The sequence below is a fragment of the Lucilia sericata genome, unplaced genomic scaffold (assembly GCF_015586225.1).
Source record: "Lucilia sericata isolate MDLA Ls3-8-SP2 unplaced genomic scaffold, ASM1558622v1 Contig000017F_arrow, whole genome shotgun sequence".
In the NCBI taxonomy this organism is placed as follows: Eukaryota; Metazoa; Arthropoda; class Insecta; order Diptera; family Calliphoridae; genus Lucilia; species Lucilia sericata.
Window position 1 is genome coordinate 872,997 of NW_023994056.1, and position 21,254 is coordinate 894,250.

The following is a 21,254-nucleotide window of genomic DNA, read 5'->3' on the forward strand; positions in this document are numbered from 1 at the left end:
GGGAAAAAAGGGATTTTTTCTCATAAGCGTAGGGATTTCTGAAAAAAATCCCTACGCTTATGAGACATTTAAATACCCTAATAATATGGTTTTGGAAAGTTGGGCCTAAATGCTTGAAAATGAGTATAGGCTAGACTATAGACCAGACTTTATACTGGACAATGGACTGGACTAAACAATAGACTACATTACAGACTAGACTATACTAATGACTACTATAGACTACAGACTAGACTATACTAATGACTACTATAGACTACAGACTAGACTATAGACTAGACTATAGACTAGACTATATACTAGACTATAGACTAGACTATATTCTAGACTATAGACTAGACTATAGACTAGACTATAGACTAGACTATAGACTAGACTATAGACTAGACTATATACTAGACTATAGACTAGACTATATTCTAGACTATAGACTAGACTATAGACTAGACTTTATTCTAGACTATAGACTAGACTATAGACTAGACTATAGACTAGACTATAGACTAGACTATAGACTAGACTATAGACTAGACTATAGACTAGACTATAGACTAGACTATAGATTAGACTATAGACTAGACTATAGACTAGACTATAGACTAGACTATAGACTAGACTATAGACTAGACTATAGACTAGACCAGTGATGCCAAGTGTAGGGATTTTTCCCTTTTTGTAGGGATTTTTATCAAAAATTTCACGTGTAGGGAAAAAGGGAAAGATTTCTTACTATTGTCAAATTGTAGGGATTTTTCAAATTCATAGTTTTTAACAACTAAAAATATACTCTTTCATGTATTAAACTTTTAAATTAAAAATGAAATCAGTTTTAATTGTATCGTTAGTAAAAATTCCGCTTGTAATTTATACAATATATGTACCTACATATCGCTACAAGACTGGCATAATCCAAAATTCGGCTTTCTTGAACTAAGGTCTTCAAAACATGCGACATACTAAAATCTTTCATATAGATTTATGAAATTTCAAATATGTCTATTATTTTCGATGTGAAATCGATTTTTTGTAAACGTAAAAACTAAAACCCACGTTTTTGTGAATATTAGACAACTAAAAATTTAATTTCAATTTAGATGAGAAACATATTAACCTCAACTATCTGAATCTGGATTTTTAAAACCCCTTGATTTGTTTAAAAGTTATTAAAAAAATAGTTAAATGTCATTAAATATTCATATCCATTTTTCTTGAAACGACTTTTTGGATTATGCCAATCCTGTAGGGCGATATATTCTGACTCCTTATAGATAGAGTAGTCGGGGGCTTAATGCAGTAACTCAGGATTGAAAAAATGAATTTAATGTTCTGAAAATTTATAAAAGTAAACCGCAAAAAGTAAACGCAAAAGTAAACCTTATTTAAAATAATTATTTTATGAAAATTTTTTTGTTGGAGGCACATAAAATAAATTTTTATCACGATTCGATATACTGCCATAAATCTTTCAATTGTTTTTTTTTAATCTTAACTGAAGAGTCAGGGTTGGAAGATTTGTATGATGTAAAATTGAAAGAAAAAAAATTTAAAATTTAAATTCTAGAAATTTCATTCCTAAAAATTAAAAAAAAATACATACATATATTTATATTATAAAACGGAGCTAATATTTTAGTTTTTGATGTTATTTTTGTATTTTTTTAAGATAAACTTTGAAAAAAATGGAAAAAAGTAGTGTAGGGAAAAATGTAGGGAAAATAAAAAGTGGGTGTAGGGAAAAAAGGGATTTTTTCTCATAAGCGTAGGGATTTCTGAAAAAAATCTCCTGGCATCACTGGACTAGACTATAGACTAGACTATAGACTAGACTATAGACTAGACTATAGACTAGACTAGACTATAGACTAGACTATAGACTAGACTATAGACTAGACTATAGACTAGACTATAGACTAGACTATAGACTACTATAGACTAGACTATAGACTAGACTATAGACTAGACTATAGACTAGACTATAGACTAGACTATAGACTAGACTATAGACTAGACTATAGACTAGACTATAGACTAGACTATAGACTAGACTATAGACTAGACTATAGACTAGACTATAGACTAGACTATAGACTAGACTATAGACTAGACTATAGACTAGACTATAGACTAGACTATAGACTAGACTATAGACTAGACTATAGACTAGACTATAGACTAGACTATAGACTAGACTATAGACTAGACTATAGACTAGACTATAGACTAGACTATAGACTAGACTATAGACTAGACTATAGACTAGACTATAGACTAGACTATAGACTAGACTATAGACTAGACTATAGACTAGACTATAGACTAGACTATAGACTAGACTAGACTATATAGACTAGACTATAGACTAGACTATAGACTAGACTATAGACTAGACTATAGACTAGACTATAGACTAGACTATAGACTAGACTATAGACTAGACTATAGACTAGACTATAGACTAGACTATAGACAGACTAGACTATAGACTAGACTATAGACTAGACTATAGACTAGACTATAGACTAGACTATAGACTAGACTATAGACTAGACTATAGACTAGACTATAGACTAGACTATAGACTAGACTATAGACTAGACTATAGACTAGACTATAGACTAGACTATAGACTAGACTATAGACTAGACTATAGACTAGACTATAGACTAGACTATAGACTAGACTATAGACTAGACTATAGACTAGACTATAGACTAGACTATAGACTAGACTATAGACTAGACTATAGACTAGACTATAGACTAGACTATAGACTAGACTATAGACTAGACTATAGACTAGACTATAGACTAGACTATAGACTAGACTATAGACTAGACTATAGACTAGACTATAGACTAGACTATAGACTAGACTATAGACTAGACTATAGACTAGACTATACTAGACTATAGACTAGACTATAGACTAGACTATAGACTAGACTATAGACTAGACTATAGACTAGACTATAGACTAGACTATAGAGAAAATTGGCTTTTTTTAATACTAATGTGCTCAATAAGATAAATTCAAGGAATGTTTTTCGTAAAATTGTAAACATATTTTACATTAAGTAGAAATAGCTAAAAATAGCACCAGACAACATGGAATCAGATTTAATGTTTAACCCCCTAGTGATTTCCTTACACTAATTGGTACATTTCTACTCCGTCCTTTTAGAAAATGGGTCATTTAGATATGTTTAATGACTATGACTTTGAAGTTTTGTGTTTTTAATTTGTTAATCATGTGTTGTTTTTTATTTTTATTTATTTCATAAATTTGTTTATTTATTTTAATTTTTGTTTTACAAAAAATCAAATAATTTAATTTTTCTATTTGATATTTAGCACATCCATTTTGAAGAGAAAAACAAATAAAACATTTTTAAATAAACTATTTTCTTTTTTATATCATTTTATTTGTTTGTGTTTATTTTTTAAATAATTTTTAACAAAAATGTATTTATTTAATTTATTTCAAAGATTTTGTAATACATATTTATTTAATAATTGTGTGTTTTTTGTTGTTTTCATACTTTTACATATAAAATGATGAAAAGTTTCCTGTAATTTAAAATGTTATTTAATTTATATGAGTTTGTGGTTTTTATTATGAAAATAATAAAGAGTTTATTCTTTTTTTTTAACATTTAACATTTATAATTGTTTGTTTATATAAAATTAGCTTAACTTTTTAGGTACTTATATAAATATATTTAATTAAAATTAGATAAAAAAAAACAAACTAGAAATTATAAAAAAACAAAAGTAATATTTAGAAAAAAAGGAAACGTTTGACGTTTTATATTAAATTTAACCTTTAGTTTTTTGTTTAATAAATTTATATTATAAAGTAGACTACATTTAAGTTAATTGTTTTATAAATAAAAATTTTATTTATTTTTTTAGTTTTAACATTAATTACTTTTTATTTTTAATATGTACAAAATTTTTAAAATTTATTTCTAATTTTAAGATTTATTTTATTCGTTATTTTTTTATAATTGTTTTTTTAATACCCCGTATCTGTTTTATTTTCAGATAACTCTTTTCTCCCATGCAGGGTTAATTTCAGTAAGTTTTTAAAATATTTTTTTTATATTTTTTTGATTCACAATTTTTTTATAATTTTCTAAAATGCTTAATTAAATTCGTTTATTCTTAATTTCTTTTTGGTTTTTTAACTTAATTTTGGTGCATTATTAGAGTGTTGCTAGTTGACAAAAGTTTTAAAGCATTTTGTTTTGTTTTTGTCTTAAAAAAGGGATAATACAACTGACGACTGCGCATTAGATGCCGGGTTTTAATGAAAAATGATTTTGTTTGAAAAAAATCTATAGAAAACTTTTAAGTATAAAAATGTTTTAAAATTAATTTGGATTTTATAGTTGTTATATAGTATAGGAATTAATTGCACAAATTTACAGTGATGGACAAAAGTATTCGTAGTTCAACTTAAGCTTTTAAGAGTGCAAAAGTTCTGACGAAAAATATGTCTAAAATTTATAGCTTTTCAAATCGTTAACATATAAAAAATGTCCAGCTTTATGTAGCAGCTAATCTGAACTAAGCTAACATTAAAAAGCTAATGTTTAAAAGCTTTTGTTAATTTGTAAATCACAAAAAGTTTTCAGTAGTAAACAACCTATGAATCGAATATTAAAAACGGTTTTATTAAATAATTTTAGTTTTGAACATAGTTCAAAAGCTTTTTGAAAGTTTCATCAAAACTTTTCCCTAAAAATCGATAGCTTGCATTAAAAGATGTTAGTTTAGAATGTTATAAAATTCGTTAAGAATAATAACATGTTTAAAAGCTTTCTTAAGTTTTTTTTGCAAAAGCTTTTAATATAAAATATAAGCTTTTATTGACAAAAAACTAAACTTCAACTGAAAGCTTTTAATTATAACAAAAAGTTTCATTAAGTTTCTAAAAATATCCAAATGTTTTTGCTTTAACTATTAAGAAAAAGTTTTAATCAAAAGCTTTTATTTTTTATAAAGTTTCGTTAATATTTATACCTATTTAAAAAAAGAGAAATTAAGCATTTCAGATTTAAATTTATATTTCTTATTAATACATAGATTTAGCAAAAGCTCTTGATAAAAGCTTTTAAATTAGAAAATAAACATGCGTGAAAAAGATAAATTTTATTGATTTAATGGAAAACTTTAAGGAATATAACAATTTCTAGTTAAAAGCCTTTAGTGTATCAAGTTTCTAGCAAAAGCTCGAATTGAAATAAGAAAATTGTATTGATTTTATAGAAAACTTTTCTCTAAATAACAAATATAGAACATTTGTAGATAAAAGCTTTAATGCCAGTATTTTTAATAAATGGATTTAGGAAAAGTTCTTTATACAAGCTTTTAAATTAGAAAATAAACATTAATTAAAATGAAAATTTTATTGATTTAACAGAAAGCTTTTCACTAATTAATGAATATAACTATTTGTAGTTAAAAGCTTTTAGTTTTTCACACTAAGTTTTGTTAAACTTCATTTTATTTTTCAGTTTCTAGCAAAAGCTCGTGTTCTAATAAGATTAATAGAAAGCTTTTAATTTTATAGAAAGCTTTTCTCTATACAACGAATATAGTACAGTTGTAGATAAAAGCTGTTAGTGTTTTAAACTTAATGGCAGACTTTAGTAAGCATTTCTAGCAAAAGCTTTTAATTTTCTTCATTTGAATATTAACTATTGTTTTTTGAGGTTTAGGAAAGAAAATCTTGGCTTGTAAAAGCTCTCTTTAAAAACTCATAGTAACACTGCTCATGTAAATTGACTAGCACTTGACTTTTGTTCACCACTGTACCTTAAAGGAACTTCAAAAGCTTTTATTCTTTTAATAAAACTATTTCCAAAATTAAGATATTTATCTACTAAATAATCGAAAGTTTTTCCTTACAGTTTTTGTCAAGTAGTAAATTCTTTTATATTGGACCTTATAAACTGCTCATTTTTCATAAAGGGAAGAGTATTTTAAATTTCTTACAATTAAAAAAAAAACTTAAGCACATTTTTTTTAAACTTAAAACTACTTTAGTTTACAACTTAAGTGATTAAATTTAATTTGTATTTTAATATATTTTGTCACAAAATTAATATCAAACTTGCTTAATGGTTATAATTCCTCAATTTCTAAAGTACTATCTAAATTTAAATTAATTTGTTGAATTTTTAAATTCTACTATTATAATTGATTAAGAGAATGATGCTGCTGAGTATGATGTTGCTTTAAAACAACTATGCACTCTTTAGCTTGTAAAGGACTCTTATAGTTTCGCTCTTATAAATCGGTATGTAAGACAGGAGGTTTAACAGCTGCTGCTGCGGCAGCTGAAGGAGTATCTGAACATTCTGAGGAATTTTCTAAATTAGAATTTTCACTTATGCCCCCTTGTATGGCGGTAAGCTGGCTGTTATAGTCATGAGAGGAAGTAGTGGGTTGACTGGCAGGATTTTCTAAAAGATGTTTCATTTGTGTGGAAGGACAAATGGCTATATTATTGCCGGCCTCTAAGGTAGTGGTATTGGTGGTACAGGTTATGGTAGTGGCCACCGAGGAGCTGGCCATATTTTTCGCTTTATTATTTTTACGATTTAGTATCGAATTTTTCTGTTTCTGTTTAGTATTAGAGAGTAGTTTATCCGAGGGTCTTGATTTGTTAAATTTAGGGAATAAACTATTCTCCAATTGTAATTGTGCATTGACATCTTTGCGGGCCGCACAGGTGCATGCTTTCATAAAAGATTTCTTGAAATTATCACTTAAAAAGGCATAGAGTATGGGATTCATGGCCGAGTTGGAGTAACCCAAACAACCAACTAAAAGAAATATGGTTATCTCCAAACGTGATACACAATTGCCGGGTGGCGATGTTATTAAAGCTACCTGGGATATCCAATAGGGTAACCAACATAGTATGTATACTGTAATCACTGTTAACACCAGTTTGGTGACTTTTCGATGTGACCTCTTCTTCTCTTTGGACTTGTGCTTGGGACCCACTGTATGCAGTTTGCGTATAACCAAGCAGTAGAAGCCTAAAATGAAGATAAGAGGCGTAGCGAAACCCAAGGCCAATGAGTACAGTATAAATGTGGTACCCGATTGGGTATTCTGAGCTTCTGGCCACTTAATGTTGCAAGATCTATGCTCGCCATTCTCCACGGTATTGGCAAATAAAATCACCGGCAACATTAAGAGCACCGAGGTTAACCAAGCAATACCCGAAACCATTTTCGATACCAAAGGCGTGCGATAACGCGGCGAGGAAATGGGATGACAAACAGCTATATACCGGTCAGCCGACATAATGAGCAGGAATATGGAAGAAGTGAATTGTGTTATGGAAGTACTCACCATATAAGCCTTGCAGGCATATTCACCAAATTGAAAACTTCCTATCTGCATGGTGTACAATAGAAAAGGAATGCCTATGAGGAAACATTCATCCGCTATGGCCAGATTTAATATGTAAATATTAGTTACCGTCTGCATTTTGGAAAATCTCAAAACTACATAAATAACTAATGTATTGCCAAATAAACCTATAATGCACACCACCGAGTAAAGTATCATGGTGATAAGATTAATGATGGTATGTTGACCCGAATTGCAGCCATAACCCTCATCCTCATAACCATCATAGCTGGAATTGGACAGGGAGAAATTAAAACCACCCACACCACCATACATAGTGGCATTTAGTTGGCGATAAAAGTTGACAGCATCAAATTCAAACAATTTTAAGGTGGGCTTTAATTGGTCCTCGAGTACAGCCGACAAAGCATTAGCTTTTGAAGAGGTTATATCTAAAAAGTTGTCTTCAGTTTTGGTTTCCATTAGAAAATCGTCTGCTGCTAAGGCTGCTCCTGTTGGCAATTTTTCTTCTTGTTGCTGTTGGTACTTATGTTGTAAACTCAATGTGGGTATTAAGCTCATTAGTAAAATATTTAAAAAATATTTCATTTTTTTTCTCTCTTCTACTTTTCGTTTATCAGAGTTTTGGTACGGGAAAAACTATGTTTGCATTAAGCTTGATGTTCTTTATCTCTGCTTTTCTTTTTTCCTTTAAGTATTATTTAGTATACTTGTTGTGGGCCAGTTGTTTGAAATGTTTTTTAGTATTGACCACATTTTCGCTTAAAATGTGCCAAATCTGTAAATAGAGGGGAGAAAAAAAAATTGTTATAAAAAATTCTATGTAAAAGAAATGTTTATAAAATATTAAATAGTGTGCAGAGAAAATCCAATACTTGCTGTTAAACTTATATACTTATATTTGAACAAAGTACATCATTCAACTAATAACTAAGTGAAAATTTTTTAAAAACATTTTTTGACCTAATAAGAGGTTTTAAAGTAGCTACCAACCATCTAGCCACTGGCAGAGAAACTGAAAAATAAAGAAAATGTTTAGGGAAAACGAATCTTTGTTAGGTTTCAATTTCATACACTGCGATATTAGTCGATATATGCGATATTTGAGGAAAATTACCTGATTTATGTAAAAATACGATAAAAGGTGAAAAATACGATATAGTCTAGCCTATAGTCCAGTCTATAGTCTAGTTTAAAGTCTAGTCTATAGTCTAGTCTATAGTCTAGTCTATAGTCTAGTCTATAGTCTAGTCTATAGTCTAGTCTATAGTCTAGTCTAGTCTAGTCTATAGTCTAGTCTATAGTCTAGTCTATAGTCTAGTCTATAGTCTAGTCTATAGTCTAGTCTATAGTCTAGTCTATAGTCTAGTCTATAGTCTAGTCTATAGTCTAGTCTATAGTCTAGTCTATAGTCTAGTCTATAGTCTAGTCTATAGTCTAGTCTAGTCTAGTCTATAGTCTAGTCTATAGTCTAGTCTATAGTCTAGTCTAGTCTATAGTCTAGTCTATAGTCTAGTCTATAGTCTAGTCTATAGTCTAGTCCATAGTCTAGTCTATAGTCTAGTATATAGTCTAGTATATAGTCTAGTCTATAGTCTAGTCTATAGTCTAGTCTATAGTCTAGTCTATAGTCTAGTCTATAGTCTAGTCTATAGTCTAGTCTATAGTCTAGTCTATAGTCTAGTCTATAGTCTAGTCTATAGTCTAGTCTATAGTCTCGTCTATAGTCTAGTCTATAGTCTAGTCTATAGTCTAGTCTATAGTCTAGTCTATAGTCTAGTCTATAGTCTAGTCTATAGTCTAGTCTATAGTCTAGTCTATAGTCTAGTCTAGTCATAGTCTAGTCTAGTCTAGTCTAAAGTCTAAATATCGTAAATATAGTCAAAAATACGATTTTTGACTAAAATAAAATATTTAAAGAAATAACAACTATTTGAAGAAAAAATCGATATTTTTCGAAATGGTGAAATTTACTATATTTCACGAAATATACGATATTTTGGGAATTTGACTATTTGGTGAAAAATACTATATTTGGCGAAATATTCATTAGTTAGAGAAAAATACGATATTTGATGAAAAAATACGATATATATGGTAATTTAGGAAATTTGGCTAAATATCGTATTTTTCACTAAACATATAATGAAAAATACGATTCGAAATATTAACAATTTCGAGAAAAATTCAATATTTAGTGAAAGAATTTAGTGATAAATACGATATTTAGAAAAAAATTTAATTTGGGGAAAATTAGGGGAAAATGGAAATATTGCAAATGTACGATATTTGCAAAAAATTTACGATATTTTGTGAAAGAATATCAGAATTTGCGGAACTTTTTCAAAAAAATTACTATAATACATTTTCATGGACCAAATTTAAAAGTTTAGAAAGTGCTTTACCTGTCAAATTTTTCGCTTGGTTAAAATTTCTCTAGAATATACAAACTGTATAACAAACTTAAGAACTGCTTATAATTCCTAGGATTTATATTAAATCTATGACCACCCCTTGTTTGTCTACCACCTTACTAACGGATATTTGCTTTTGTTCCTCCTCTTGTTGCCATTTGACAACCACCACATCAAAGCATTTAAGCTTTAATTCTTGTAATTGCTTTTGAAAACGTTAAGTATTATTCCACTTATAAATTTAATAACTTTGGCAAAATATTACAGCTTTCAATTTTAATTTAAAAAGTAATTTAAAATATACCTTTATACCCCTAACCTAGCTGCCTCTCAAATGTCCAGACTCTTACTTTAACACAAACTTTTCAATTAACCTTTTATTTTGTTTTGCCCTAACGTAATGGTTATTTACTTTACCCTCTGCTTTACGTACAGAAGTATTTTAGCCTTCAACGTTTCTTTTTTTCTTTCTCATTTGTTTGTTTCTTTATGTTCCAAATGAAGTCAAAACTATTGCAATTAATATAAACAAGATGCAAAAATAATGAAAATGTAAATTAAAAAAACTGATTCTGGGACATTAAAACCAGCAGGATACAATTATAACAAAAAACAAATGAAGTGCAACAAGAAAATACAACAGATTGAAAAATTCTATATAGAATGAATGCCAAAGTATTATTATTAATGACCAACAATTGCATGATAAATAGAAAACAGAATTAAACAAAGCATATAGCAGATACCTAGAGCTTAAATTAAATCTATGGCACCCTGCTAAGCTGCAACACTTTGCGTTCAGTAACAGCTTAAGCCTTAAAGATATGCAATGGTTTTATTTATGCTTATGTGTATGCTTTGCCATTTTGTTAAACAATTTTATGGGTTTTAATAAAAATATTAAATTAAAACTGCTTTTTATTCTTTAGTTTTCAATTTAAAGCAATTTTTCTTAATTCTAAACATCTGTGTTGAAATTTCATTAATTTTTTTTTTCATTTAACGTAGTTACTCTTATAAATATGTATGAAAATTTTAAATTTCTAGTTACCATGGTGTCATATAACTGCAGGCACTTAAACATCAATAAACATTGCTGAAAAATTTTAATACACATTTTTAAAAGGGAGGAAATACTATCCTTAATGGAAGTTTAGTACGTTTTTGTGGCTCTCAAAACTTTCTAAAGAGTACTGGTAATAAAACTTTACTAAAGGGAAAAGTTTTTACTTTAATATGACATAATATCATGAAAAATATGATATTTGGCTTAATTTTCGAGAAATACAATATTTGCAACAAAAAATTTTTTTGTGTAAATTACGATATTTAGTATAAAATACGATGTTTAAATAATTAAGCCCTTATTTTTGTTTTGATGAAAATTACTTGCGATATCTGTCGAAAAGTACTTAAAGAAAGTTTTATTATTATATTAAACGAAAAATACGATTTATGACGAAAATTACGATATTTTAAAAAATACGATATTTGGCCAAATATTAACATACAGTGGATAATTAACATACAGTGTCCATAAACTAATCCATGGACTAGTGCAACAGATTAGTGAAAAGACTAGTCCACAGTCTTGTCAACAGACAGCTAAAATACTATTCAATAGACTGGTCTATAGACTAGCCAACAATCTAATCCAATACTGGACTGGTCAATACTTACACTATTCCTCTATAGAATAGTACATAAACTGGTCCATAGATTAGTCAATAGACTAGTACTTAGATTAGTCAATTCAAAAGACAAGTCCATAGACTAACGTATGGACTGGTCCATACATATGTCAAAAGATCAAACCTTAGGTTAGCCCCTAAACTAGTTCATAGACCACTCCATAGACTAGTCAATAGACCAACCATAGACTAGTTAGTTCATAAACCATTTCATAGATTAGCCAATATCCTAGTCAATAAACTAGTCCTAATACTATTCAATACTTAGAATATTTCATATGCTAGTGCATAGACTGGTCCAAAGATTAGTCAATAGACTAGTCCACAAACTTGACAAGTCCATAGGCTAGTCAATAGACCAATCAATAGACTGATCAACTAGTCTATAGACTAGTCAACAATCTAATCCATGGACTGGTCAATACTTAGACTATTCCTCAACAGAATAAATAGTACATAGACTGGTCCATAGATTAGTCAATAGACTAATCCTTATATTAGTTAATTGAATGGACAAGACCATAGACTAACTGGTCCATAGACCATTCCATAGACTAGTCAATAGGCCACTCCATAGACTAGTCAATAAGCTAGTTAATAAACTGGTCCATATACTATTCAATACCTACTATTCGATAGAATAATTCATAGACTAGTGCATAGACTGGTCAATCCATAGACTGATCTATAGGACAGTCAATATAACAATCCATAGACTATTCTAGACCAGTCCATAGACTAGTCCAGCGGTTCCCACCGTTTTTTACTTCGCGGACCCCTTGAGGAATTTATTTAATTTCACGGACCCCCATACATACATATTTTGATATCTTATTGTTATAAATAATTGTTCATCTGAAAATTGTCTTAGTCCTGGTCCATAAACCCTATAAAATATTCCCGTACATTGAGAATATTTAGTATTTCGGAGATGTTTTCAATTGCATGGTTTTAAATATAGAATGACTTCTAACATGATGTTTAATTTTATGATCGTGAGAGCTTTCATGTTCATTTCCCGTCAAGGCAGCGAAAAGGTTTCTTTATCAAGTATTGTCGACATGTGCTTAAAGAGTCATGTTTCTAAATTTTTTTGCGATTGCATAGGAGTGAGCTGAGTATGTAAGCTAAGTTTTCGGAAAAATATGTGAAAGTTAGACTTCTTCGATGTTGTTGCGGAATGCGTTACCCACATAAAATATGACCTGAACTCTTTGCGAATGTACTGTGAATTTGGATCTTAAATTTAAATTTTAAAATACCTACGAATTATTTTACTGCGTGGTTTTGACTATTTACGCAAAACGCTATGAATTTTCTGATGTTGATTTAATAATATTGGACAACAAAATGAAGTTAAAATCTGTGTATCTCGTCGGAATGGAATATTTATATTTAAAATTAACTAGATTAACACTTTTGCTTACAATTTAAAAAAGTATTATGAAATGTGACCTAACTTCATATTCCGGGATACCAGTAACAGTATTTAATTCTAAGGCAAATCATTATCGATACATATACATTTATAAAAATTACAAATCACGTAATACTTTACTTTATAAAAGTGAAACAATAAATTTGTAGGGCCTAGCTTCATCCTGATAAACGACCGAAACAATAAAATTCAAAAAGTCACCAACAAATCTGGGATTATTGAATAAAAATTGTGTATTTTAGTACTTATGAAAAATTTGGAGATATTTTTAATATTTTCTAACATATAGAGAATATTTTTTATTCATGATTTTTTTCGTTCGTCTTCGCGGACCCCCTAGGATTTTGCTACGGACCACTAGGGGTCCGCGGACCCCCTTTTGGGAACCGTTGGACTAGTCAATAGACTAGTTGTAAGTATAGTTCATAGACTATTATATATAGTAGTCAATACACTAGACTACACAGAATATTCAATATATCGTGGGGGTACTAAAGTACATATTTTAAATGTCAAAAAGTACTAAAAAAGTATAATTCCTGCTAGCAACTTTGGCAAAATTTTTAGTAACAAATCGTTTTATTCGTACTTTTTTAAATGGAAATTTATAAGCAATTTTACATCCCTGTTTGGTAGTCAGTCTCTTTCTTATGCAATTCATCCGATATACCCCGCAGTTTAATAACAGCAATTACCAAAATTGCAACAACTATATAACCTTAATCGTCAAAGATAACATACATTCCGATTTTATTCGGAGCCTACTATTTGCATTTCTAATCTAAACTTTTACCAAGATTGTCTATAGATATCCTCTGTATTACCTTTCTCCAATAAAATCGCCAGAACCGATTCAAAACATCAGCTGAAAGCAGGGATTATCCAGTAAAAAGCCCGGAGAGGGAGTCTTGTTTAAGTTTGTCTGTAGTTCCCATAAACTACTGGGCAATTGCATCAACAACTCTTCAGGCAATAAAATATTTACGTATGTATGTTTGCCTGGAATCCATTTCGTAACAAGATAAAGGAACATTCTTTCGAGTAGTAAATAATGATGCTTTTATCATTAGCAATCGTAATTTAAGCATAAAACGTAACATACATACTCTACTTATATCATCCATAATTCTTAGTATTTTACAAACACTAAAAGAGCCAGGCAATTCTAAATAGCAACTCAAGCGGACAATAATCAGGGACACACATATGTATATTAGGATGGTTCTAAAAATTACCAAAACAAATTGCCTTGTTAAAATGCAATGGCTACAAAGCATGAAATTAATTTTGTAATTTACACTCATGCATTTTTGCAATGTTAAATAAATTGTTGTCATAATATTGCAATAGTAGAACTTGCAAGTTTTGTAAACTAAAATACAACGATTCCCCCTAATAAAAATAATTTATATATGTGTGTATTTATGTGGTCAATGTTTAGTATAAATTCTTTGATCAAAGCTAGTAAATTATAGTTTAACCACAAATATGCTGCTATAATTCACAAAAACTAATCGTCGCTGGAATTTTTGTAATAAATTCTTAATAAATCCATTCCAGCATATTTGTAAATTGGAGATATACACATAGTTATGGCAATTAAATTCCTTGAACTTGATAACCCTTTTATAAGCATAATGACATTTTGACATTACTAATTGGTTTAAAATACAAATTTTCTAAAAATTTCATACACCCATACATACATATGTTTATACATAAGTAATCGTTTGTCTTAGTTAGCAGTTGCTTTGCTATATAAAAAGTCAAAGTTTGAAAGGGCATCAAATAATGAAGGTTATAATCTTGAGAGGAGTATAAATAGTTAAAACAATATTTGCATAATAATGGGTGGTTATTGAAAGGTTGGAGAGTTGTCTTAAGTTTATGGGATAAATTTTTTATAACTGGTACACACATACTTGTCACTTTTGTAGGGTTTTTACATACATTTACATACGTATGTTGGAGTAACAGTGAAGGGTATTTATTTGAAATGCTAAGTATACGTGTAAAAGCAACAAAGTTAATTTGTTTTGCTAAACACTTGGTACAAAAGTTTTAGCCGCAAAAAAGTTTAGGTGTATTGCCCATTACTGTTTCTGGAAAGTTTTATATGGATATGAATACGTGTTATTGACGTACTTATAAAAGTGGAAGAAAAGATCTGACATAAAGAGGAAATGAAATAAAAACCACTTAACCACTTTAACATATCGAAAACAGAATTTCTTGAAATGACAAAACAATTGTTAAAATCTAAAAGAACACAGAACGGATGTGTAAACACGTAAAAAGGAATTAATAAAGAATTTGTTAAGAATAATAAATGCAGTTTTTTTCGTTTTAATAGGATGTGTTTTATAATATCCTGCCTTTGACAAGAGGCCTGTTAAGAAGAACCTTATAAAGGCTTTAGTTGCGAAATAGGTTAACTACACTATAAACATTTTTGAAAATGCTTGAAAAGGCTGGATTTGAGTTCTATAGCAAAAACCACCAACAACGAGGGCCCTCTTAATCTATAAAATCTCTAAAAACCAAACGAAAAAAATTTCTGAAAAAACAAAACCAAGAGAAAATAATAAATAACATGACAACATGTTACACTTTTGGTAAAAATACTCACATTTTTTTTTTTTTTTTTGATAAATTGTACAATAATGTTTTACTAATTGAATTTTCATTTTAAATTTCAACCAATAACATTACAACAACCATGACAGCTACATGTAAAAATATAAAGAAAACACAACAACAACAAATGCCTACAATAAATTTGAACAAAAAATTGCATAATCGAAAAAAACTAAAAGGAAAAAATTAAAATAAACCATTAAAAAAGCTGTTGCGTTTTAACAACAAAAAATATATAATAGCAAATTAAAACAATATAATTAAGCATTAAACATATGTTTTTTGTTATTGTTGTAGGAATTGTGGTTTTATTTTAAATAACCCAGCAAACAAGAAAACTTAGAAGTGAACTAGAACAGAACTAGAACAGAACTAGAACAGAACTAGAACAGAACTAGAACAGAACTAGAACAGAACTAGAACAGAACTAGAACAGAACTAGAACAGAACTAGAACAGAACTAGAACAGAACTAGAACAGAACTAGAACAGAACTAGAACAGAACTAGAACAGAACTAGAACAGAACTAGAACAGAACTAGAACAGAACTAGAAGAGAACTAGAACAGAATTAGAACAGAACTAGAGCAGAACTAGAACAGAACAAGAACAGAACTAGAACAGAACTAGAACAGAACTAGAACAGAACCAGAACAGAACTAGAACAGAACTAGAACAGAACTAGAACAGAACTAGAACAGAACTAGAACAGAACTAGAACAGAACTAGAACTAGAACAGAACTAGAACAGAACTAGAACAGAACTAGAACAGAACTAGAACAGAACTAGAACAGAACTAGAACAGAACTAGAACAGAACTAGAACAAACTAGAACAGAACTAGAACAGAACTAGAACAGAACTAGAACAGAACTAGAACAGAACTAGAACAGAACTAGAACAGAACTAGAACAGAACTAGAACAGAACTAGAACAGAACTAGAACAGAACTAGAACAGAACTAGAACAGAACCAGAACAGAACTAGAACAGAACTAGAACAGAACTAGAACAGAACTAGAACAGAACTAGAACAGAACTAGAACAGAACTAGAACAGAACTAGAACAGAACTAGAACAGAACTAGAACAGAACTAGAACAGAACTAGAACAGAACTAGAACAGAACTAGAACAGATCTAGAACAGAACAGAACTACAACAGAACTAGAACAGAACTAGATTTGAACTAGAACTCAAGGACAGCTTTTGATAATTTCTTTAAATTTTTCTTAGTGCGTTTGCTGGGTCTGGAGTGAAAGTGAATGAAAATGTTTTGTGGGATTCATGTGTTCAACTGTTTGTTTTCTTTCCATGGCATATCATTGCTTTTTATTTATAATTTTAGTTAGAATTGTTGATGTTTTTATAAGCTCTTAATGAAATGATGATTTTTCTTTGAATGTGTGTTTATTTTGTTGTATTAACAATAGAAAATTTATTATTTTAAAATTGATTAATTGAAATTTATTTTCAATTAAATTAATGGCCATTTAGTGAAAGTTTTATTAGTAAACAAATTTGATAAATATTTTATAGAAAATGTTTTTTTTCACGTCTAGACTACTATTTATATTAAGAACAACATATTTGCACAAAAAAGGTTTATTTTCTTAATACAAAATTTAACTTTCTTTATTTCATATTAAAATCTTTCAACAATTAAAATGCTGTTTAAAAAATTTCCTTTGCTTAAAATTGTTTATCCTTTTTCTCAAGAATTTGCTTAACTTTTCCTTTAAAGGCAAAAGGAAAACTAAAAAAATGATGTTTTAAAAAATGTGTATATTAACCCAAAACAAATTGAAAAGTTTTAATGTTCTTATTAAATTTATAAGAGTTTTTTTTTTTCTGCAAAATTATTTCCACTTTGCATCCTTTTACGGAGAAAACGTAGTGTTTATTTGGTAGACAGATAAAATGTTGTTGAAAAAAAAAAGTAATTATCTTAAGAATTCTTTTAAGCCAAGTAGTTAAAGTGTAGATAATGAAAATTAAATAAAACTTTAAGCAGTTTTATAATCAACTATAAAAAAATTTGATTATAGTGTGAATTTTCAAACAGTTCTCAAAATAAGACTTGAGTCTGTGTTTTTTAAGAATTTCCTGGGAAATTCATTAATATTAATGTTTGCTTTTAAACAGCACTTTATTGCAACTCGTTATGCAAAAAAAGAGGATTCTAAAGTTCAACAATATTTGTTAACAAATTAATAATAATAATAATCAAAATGCAAAGTCTTGTATTTTGCATTTTTATTGTAATTATATGCAAATATAGAAAGTCTTAAAACCTTTTATTTTTTTTTTAACAAAACAATGATTTTTTTTCTTCCCAAAAGTAAACATATTATTCAGCTTAAATTCCTACACGTGCTCGTTTGCTATTGTTGTTGTTAGCTTTAAATTCTGCAAAAAAAATCTACAACAGGATTAAAGCACCAAGTCCTTTAAGTTCATTGGGCTTAAGTTGCTGTATTTTCATTATTTAAAATGCGCGTGTTTTGAAATTTTTATTAGATTTACAATAATCTTTAAGTATGTAAGTACGTTATAGCTTTCGCCATTTTGTTTTTGAATGTTCAAAGCTTTTTAAGCAAAATATAACAATAATACTATATAACAAAAACAAAAAAAAAACATATGTTAACATTTTTATATATATAAAATCTCATATTTCCTTTAAAATATTCATAGATGAATGATAGAAGGTTTGTTATATATAACCATCATCAGTATTGACATCATCATCAACATGAGAGACAGCAGCCTATATAAGCAAATGCTTTTACAGGTTATTAATTTCAATTTTGGATAATTTATAATATGATAAATGTACAGTGTATGACAAAATTATTTAGCTTTTTGTTTAAAAGGAAAATCTAAATTATGTAACTCGCATGTAAGTGATCAGCATTAGAACTGTTTGCAAAATTTAGGTGCTTTATATATACTGCCTAATAGATATTTAATTATAGTTTTGATTGTTATTGTATTTTTAGTCCTCACTTTCATATTACGGTTTTTATAGTGTCCTTCAGTCTGTTAAAAATTTCTAAGGAATTCGTCAGAATTTATAATTTTTGATCAAATATCAAATCCTTTTAAAATTTATAAATATTGGATCTATTCTATATGTTTAGATCTATTTAATATGTTTATAAAACAGATAGGATAGATTCATTTAGTTCCCCACTGCACTGTATTAATATCCATTCGTCGGTCACACATTCTGAAATTAATTTAGGAAATTTTCACATATTAGTATTTTTTACCAAAGAAAAATACAAATACTTTAAAAATTATTAAATGCTGATGCATTATACCTTTTTTAAAAAAAATTGTAAATAATTTTGTCTCCCACTGTACCATTTCATGTCCGTCCATCTGTCTTAACCAAATTTCTCATCTGTATGTTATTGAACCAAAGAACATTCCTTTTAAAAATTGATAAATATGAATCCATTTTCTATATTTAACTAATCGTAAGTTTACTTTCGCCTCTCACTGTACTTAGTGGGTTTTTAAAGTGTCCGTCTGTCTGTAGAAAATTTTCAAAATATTTTAACAAAGTTTTATCCTTAACTGTTATAAAAACAAAAACATATTCTTTTAAGATTAATATATATTAGTCCATTATTGTTTATGAAATCTTAAGTTTAATTTCGTTCCCACTGTACTTCATTAGCTTTTAAAGCGTCCGTCCATCTGTCTGTGTCAAGCTTTCTAAATAAAAATGTTGCACTATAATGTTTTTAAATCAACAAAAAAATTTAAATTAATTAATTCGTAAATTGATAAATATCGTACCTTTATTACTTTGTTTAAAAAATCGTATGCTTATTTTTGTCTCCCACTGTATTACATTAATACAAAAATTGTCCGTCTATCTGGGGCAAATTTTCCAAATAATTTAAAAAATTTTTACACATAATTTAACCAACAACATATTTAATCATTAAGTATCCATACATTATTTCATTATTTACAAAATCGTAGGTTTAATTTTGTACAACACTGTATTTCTTTGATTTTACAAGAGGCCATCCAGCTGTTGCTAATTTTCAAAACCAAACTTCTATCATAAATCTTTTCGAAACAAGGACCACAACTTTAATAAGTTTTTTGTTAAATGTTTGTTTAATTTTTTGACCCACTGTTTGTCATTGGTTATGATCTAAGCAACATATTGTATTTATTGAATGAATTGCTTGTAATTTTCCCAACAATTTCCGTAACAACAGCAACAAAAATATCTTCAGGCGTTATAAATTAACAAGACCATTTTTTGTTATTGACAAATATACAGCTAAAATTACAAATACACATAGAGAAAAAATATGGTTGCACATGATTGCTGAAAGCACTATTAAGTTACACTTATTTAAAATTATAAAAATGATTGTTACAAACATATATTTTTTGCTGTAATAATTTATCAAACAAAGTAATAAGCTCGATGTAATCGAAACCGACTAGTCTATGGGTCAATATAAACATTATTCTCTGAGTGTAGTTGTGAAAATCATCAACATTAAAAATGATTAAATGACATATGTCATAAAACACAATACAACAACACAAATTTGTCCGAAATAGACATTCAAATAACAAAAATCACAAAAACAACTTTTTTAGGAGAAATGTAAAATTTGACTACAAGAAAAAGGTTGGTCAACGGCCGGTTTTGTTTTAACCTTGTTATTTGCAAAATTTGACAAGTAGTATCCTTTTCATTTATTCCCTTTTTTGGTAAATGTTGTTATTTTTTTTATTCTTCCATTATGACCTAATTGTGTAAAAGTTTGCTTAAAAAAACGAAAAACATTTCAATTTAAATAAAATAAAATTTTTTTGCACACTTGACTGATTCATTCGCAAGTCTGAGTGATGTTTTATTTTATTTTAATTTTGTGAAAAAGTATTCCCCATAGTGTCAGCTGGAAGGACAAAGTAAAGATATTTCATAAACCTTTTTATTTAGTCTTTAGTTAGAAACTTAAGTAACTTTTTTAATTGAAGATCCTTTTTTTATTTAACCATCATTCCCTTAAGTGCAACTTTGAAGTACCCTAATAAATTAAAAAAAATAATTAGAATATATCTTTACAAATGTTTTCCCACAATACAATGATTTAGTCTCATTTTGTCATGTAATTATTTTAATACTAAATTAAGGAATTCCCTGAAGAAAATCCCTTATAGAAAAGATCTTAAACAAATGCAAAATCATGAAAAATATTACTCATACCACTTGTTGTAATCGGTTTTATATCAAAGATGTTGTAAATATTAACCTCAAAAATTTCATGAAAATTGTTGTCCCAAATTGGAGCACACACATTTCAGAGAGAAAAAATTTGTCCCAAATTAGGCCTAACAAATTTTCTATAGAAAATTTTTGTTCCAAATTAGGACACAAACATTTTCAATAGAAATTTGTTGTCCCAAATTGAGACACTCACATTTTCTATAGAAAATAATTGTCCCAAATTGGGCCTAACAAATTTTCTATAGAAAATAGTTGTTCCATATTAAGACACATACATTTTCTACACAAAATAGTTCTCTTAAATTTGGACACAAAAATTTTCAATAGAAATTTATTGTCCCAAATTGGGACACAAATATTTTCAGTAAAAATTCGTTGTCCCAAATTGGGACGCACACATATTTTATTGTTGTCG

The 21,254-nt window shown here is 28.5% G+C and overlaps 1 protein-coding gene across 1 annotated transcript in view; it reads right to left on the reverse strand.

Moving 5' to 3' along the window:
* Positions 1-5,105: 5,105 nt before the first annotated feature.
* Positions 5,106-21,254, reverse strand: part of LOC119606482 (somatostatin receptor type 1) — a 44,403-nt gene continuing 28,254 nt past the window's right edge. The window contains exon 2 of the mRNA XM_037960014.1: positions 5,106-8,169. Coding sequence (XP_037815942.1) covers positions 6,294-7,979 — 1,686 coding nt within the window. The 5' untranslated portion in view covers positions 7,980-8,169 and the 3' untranslated portion in view covers positions 5,106-6,293. The remainder of the gene's footprint in view (positions 8,170-21,254) is intronic.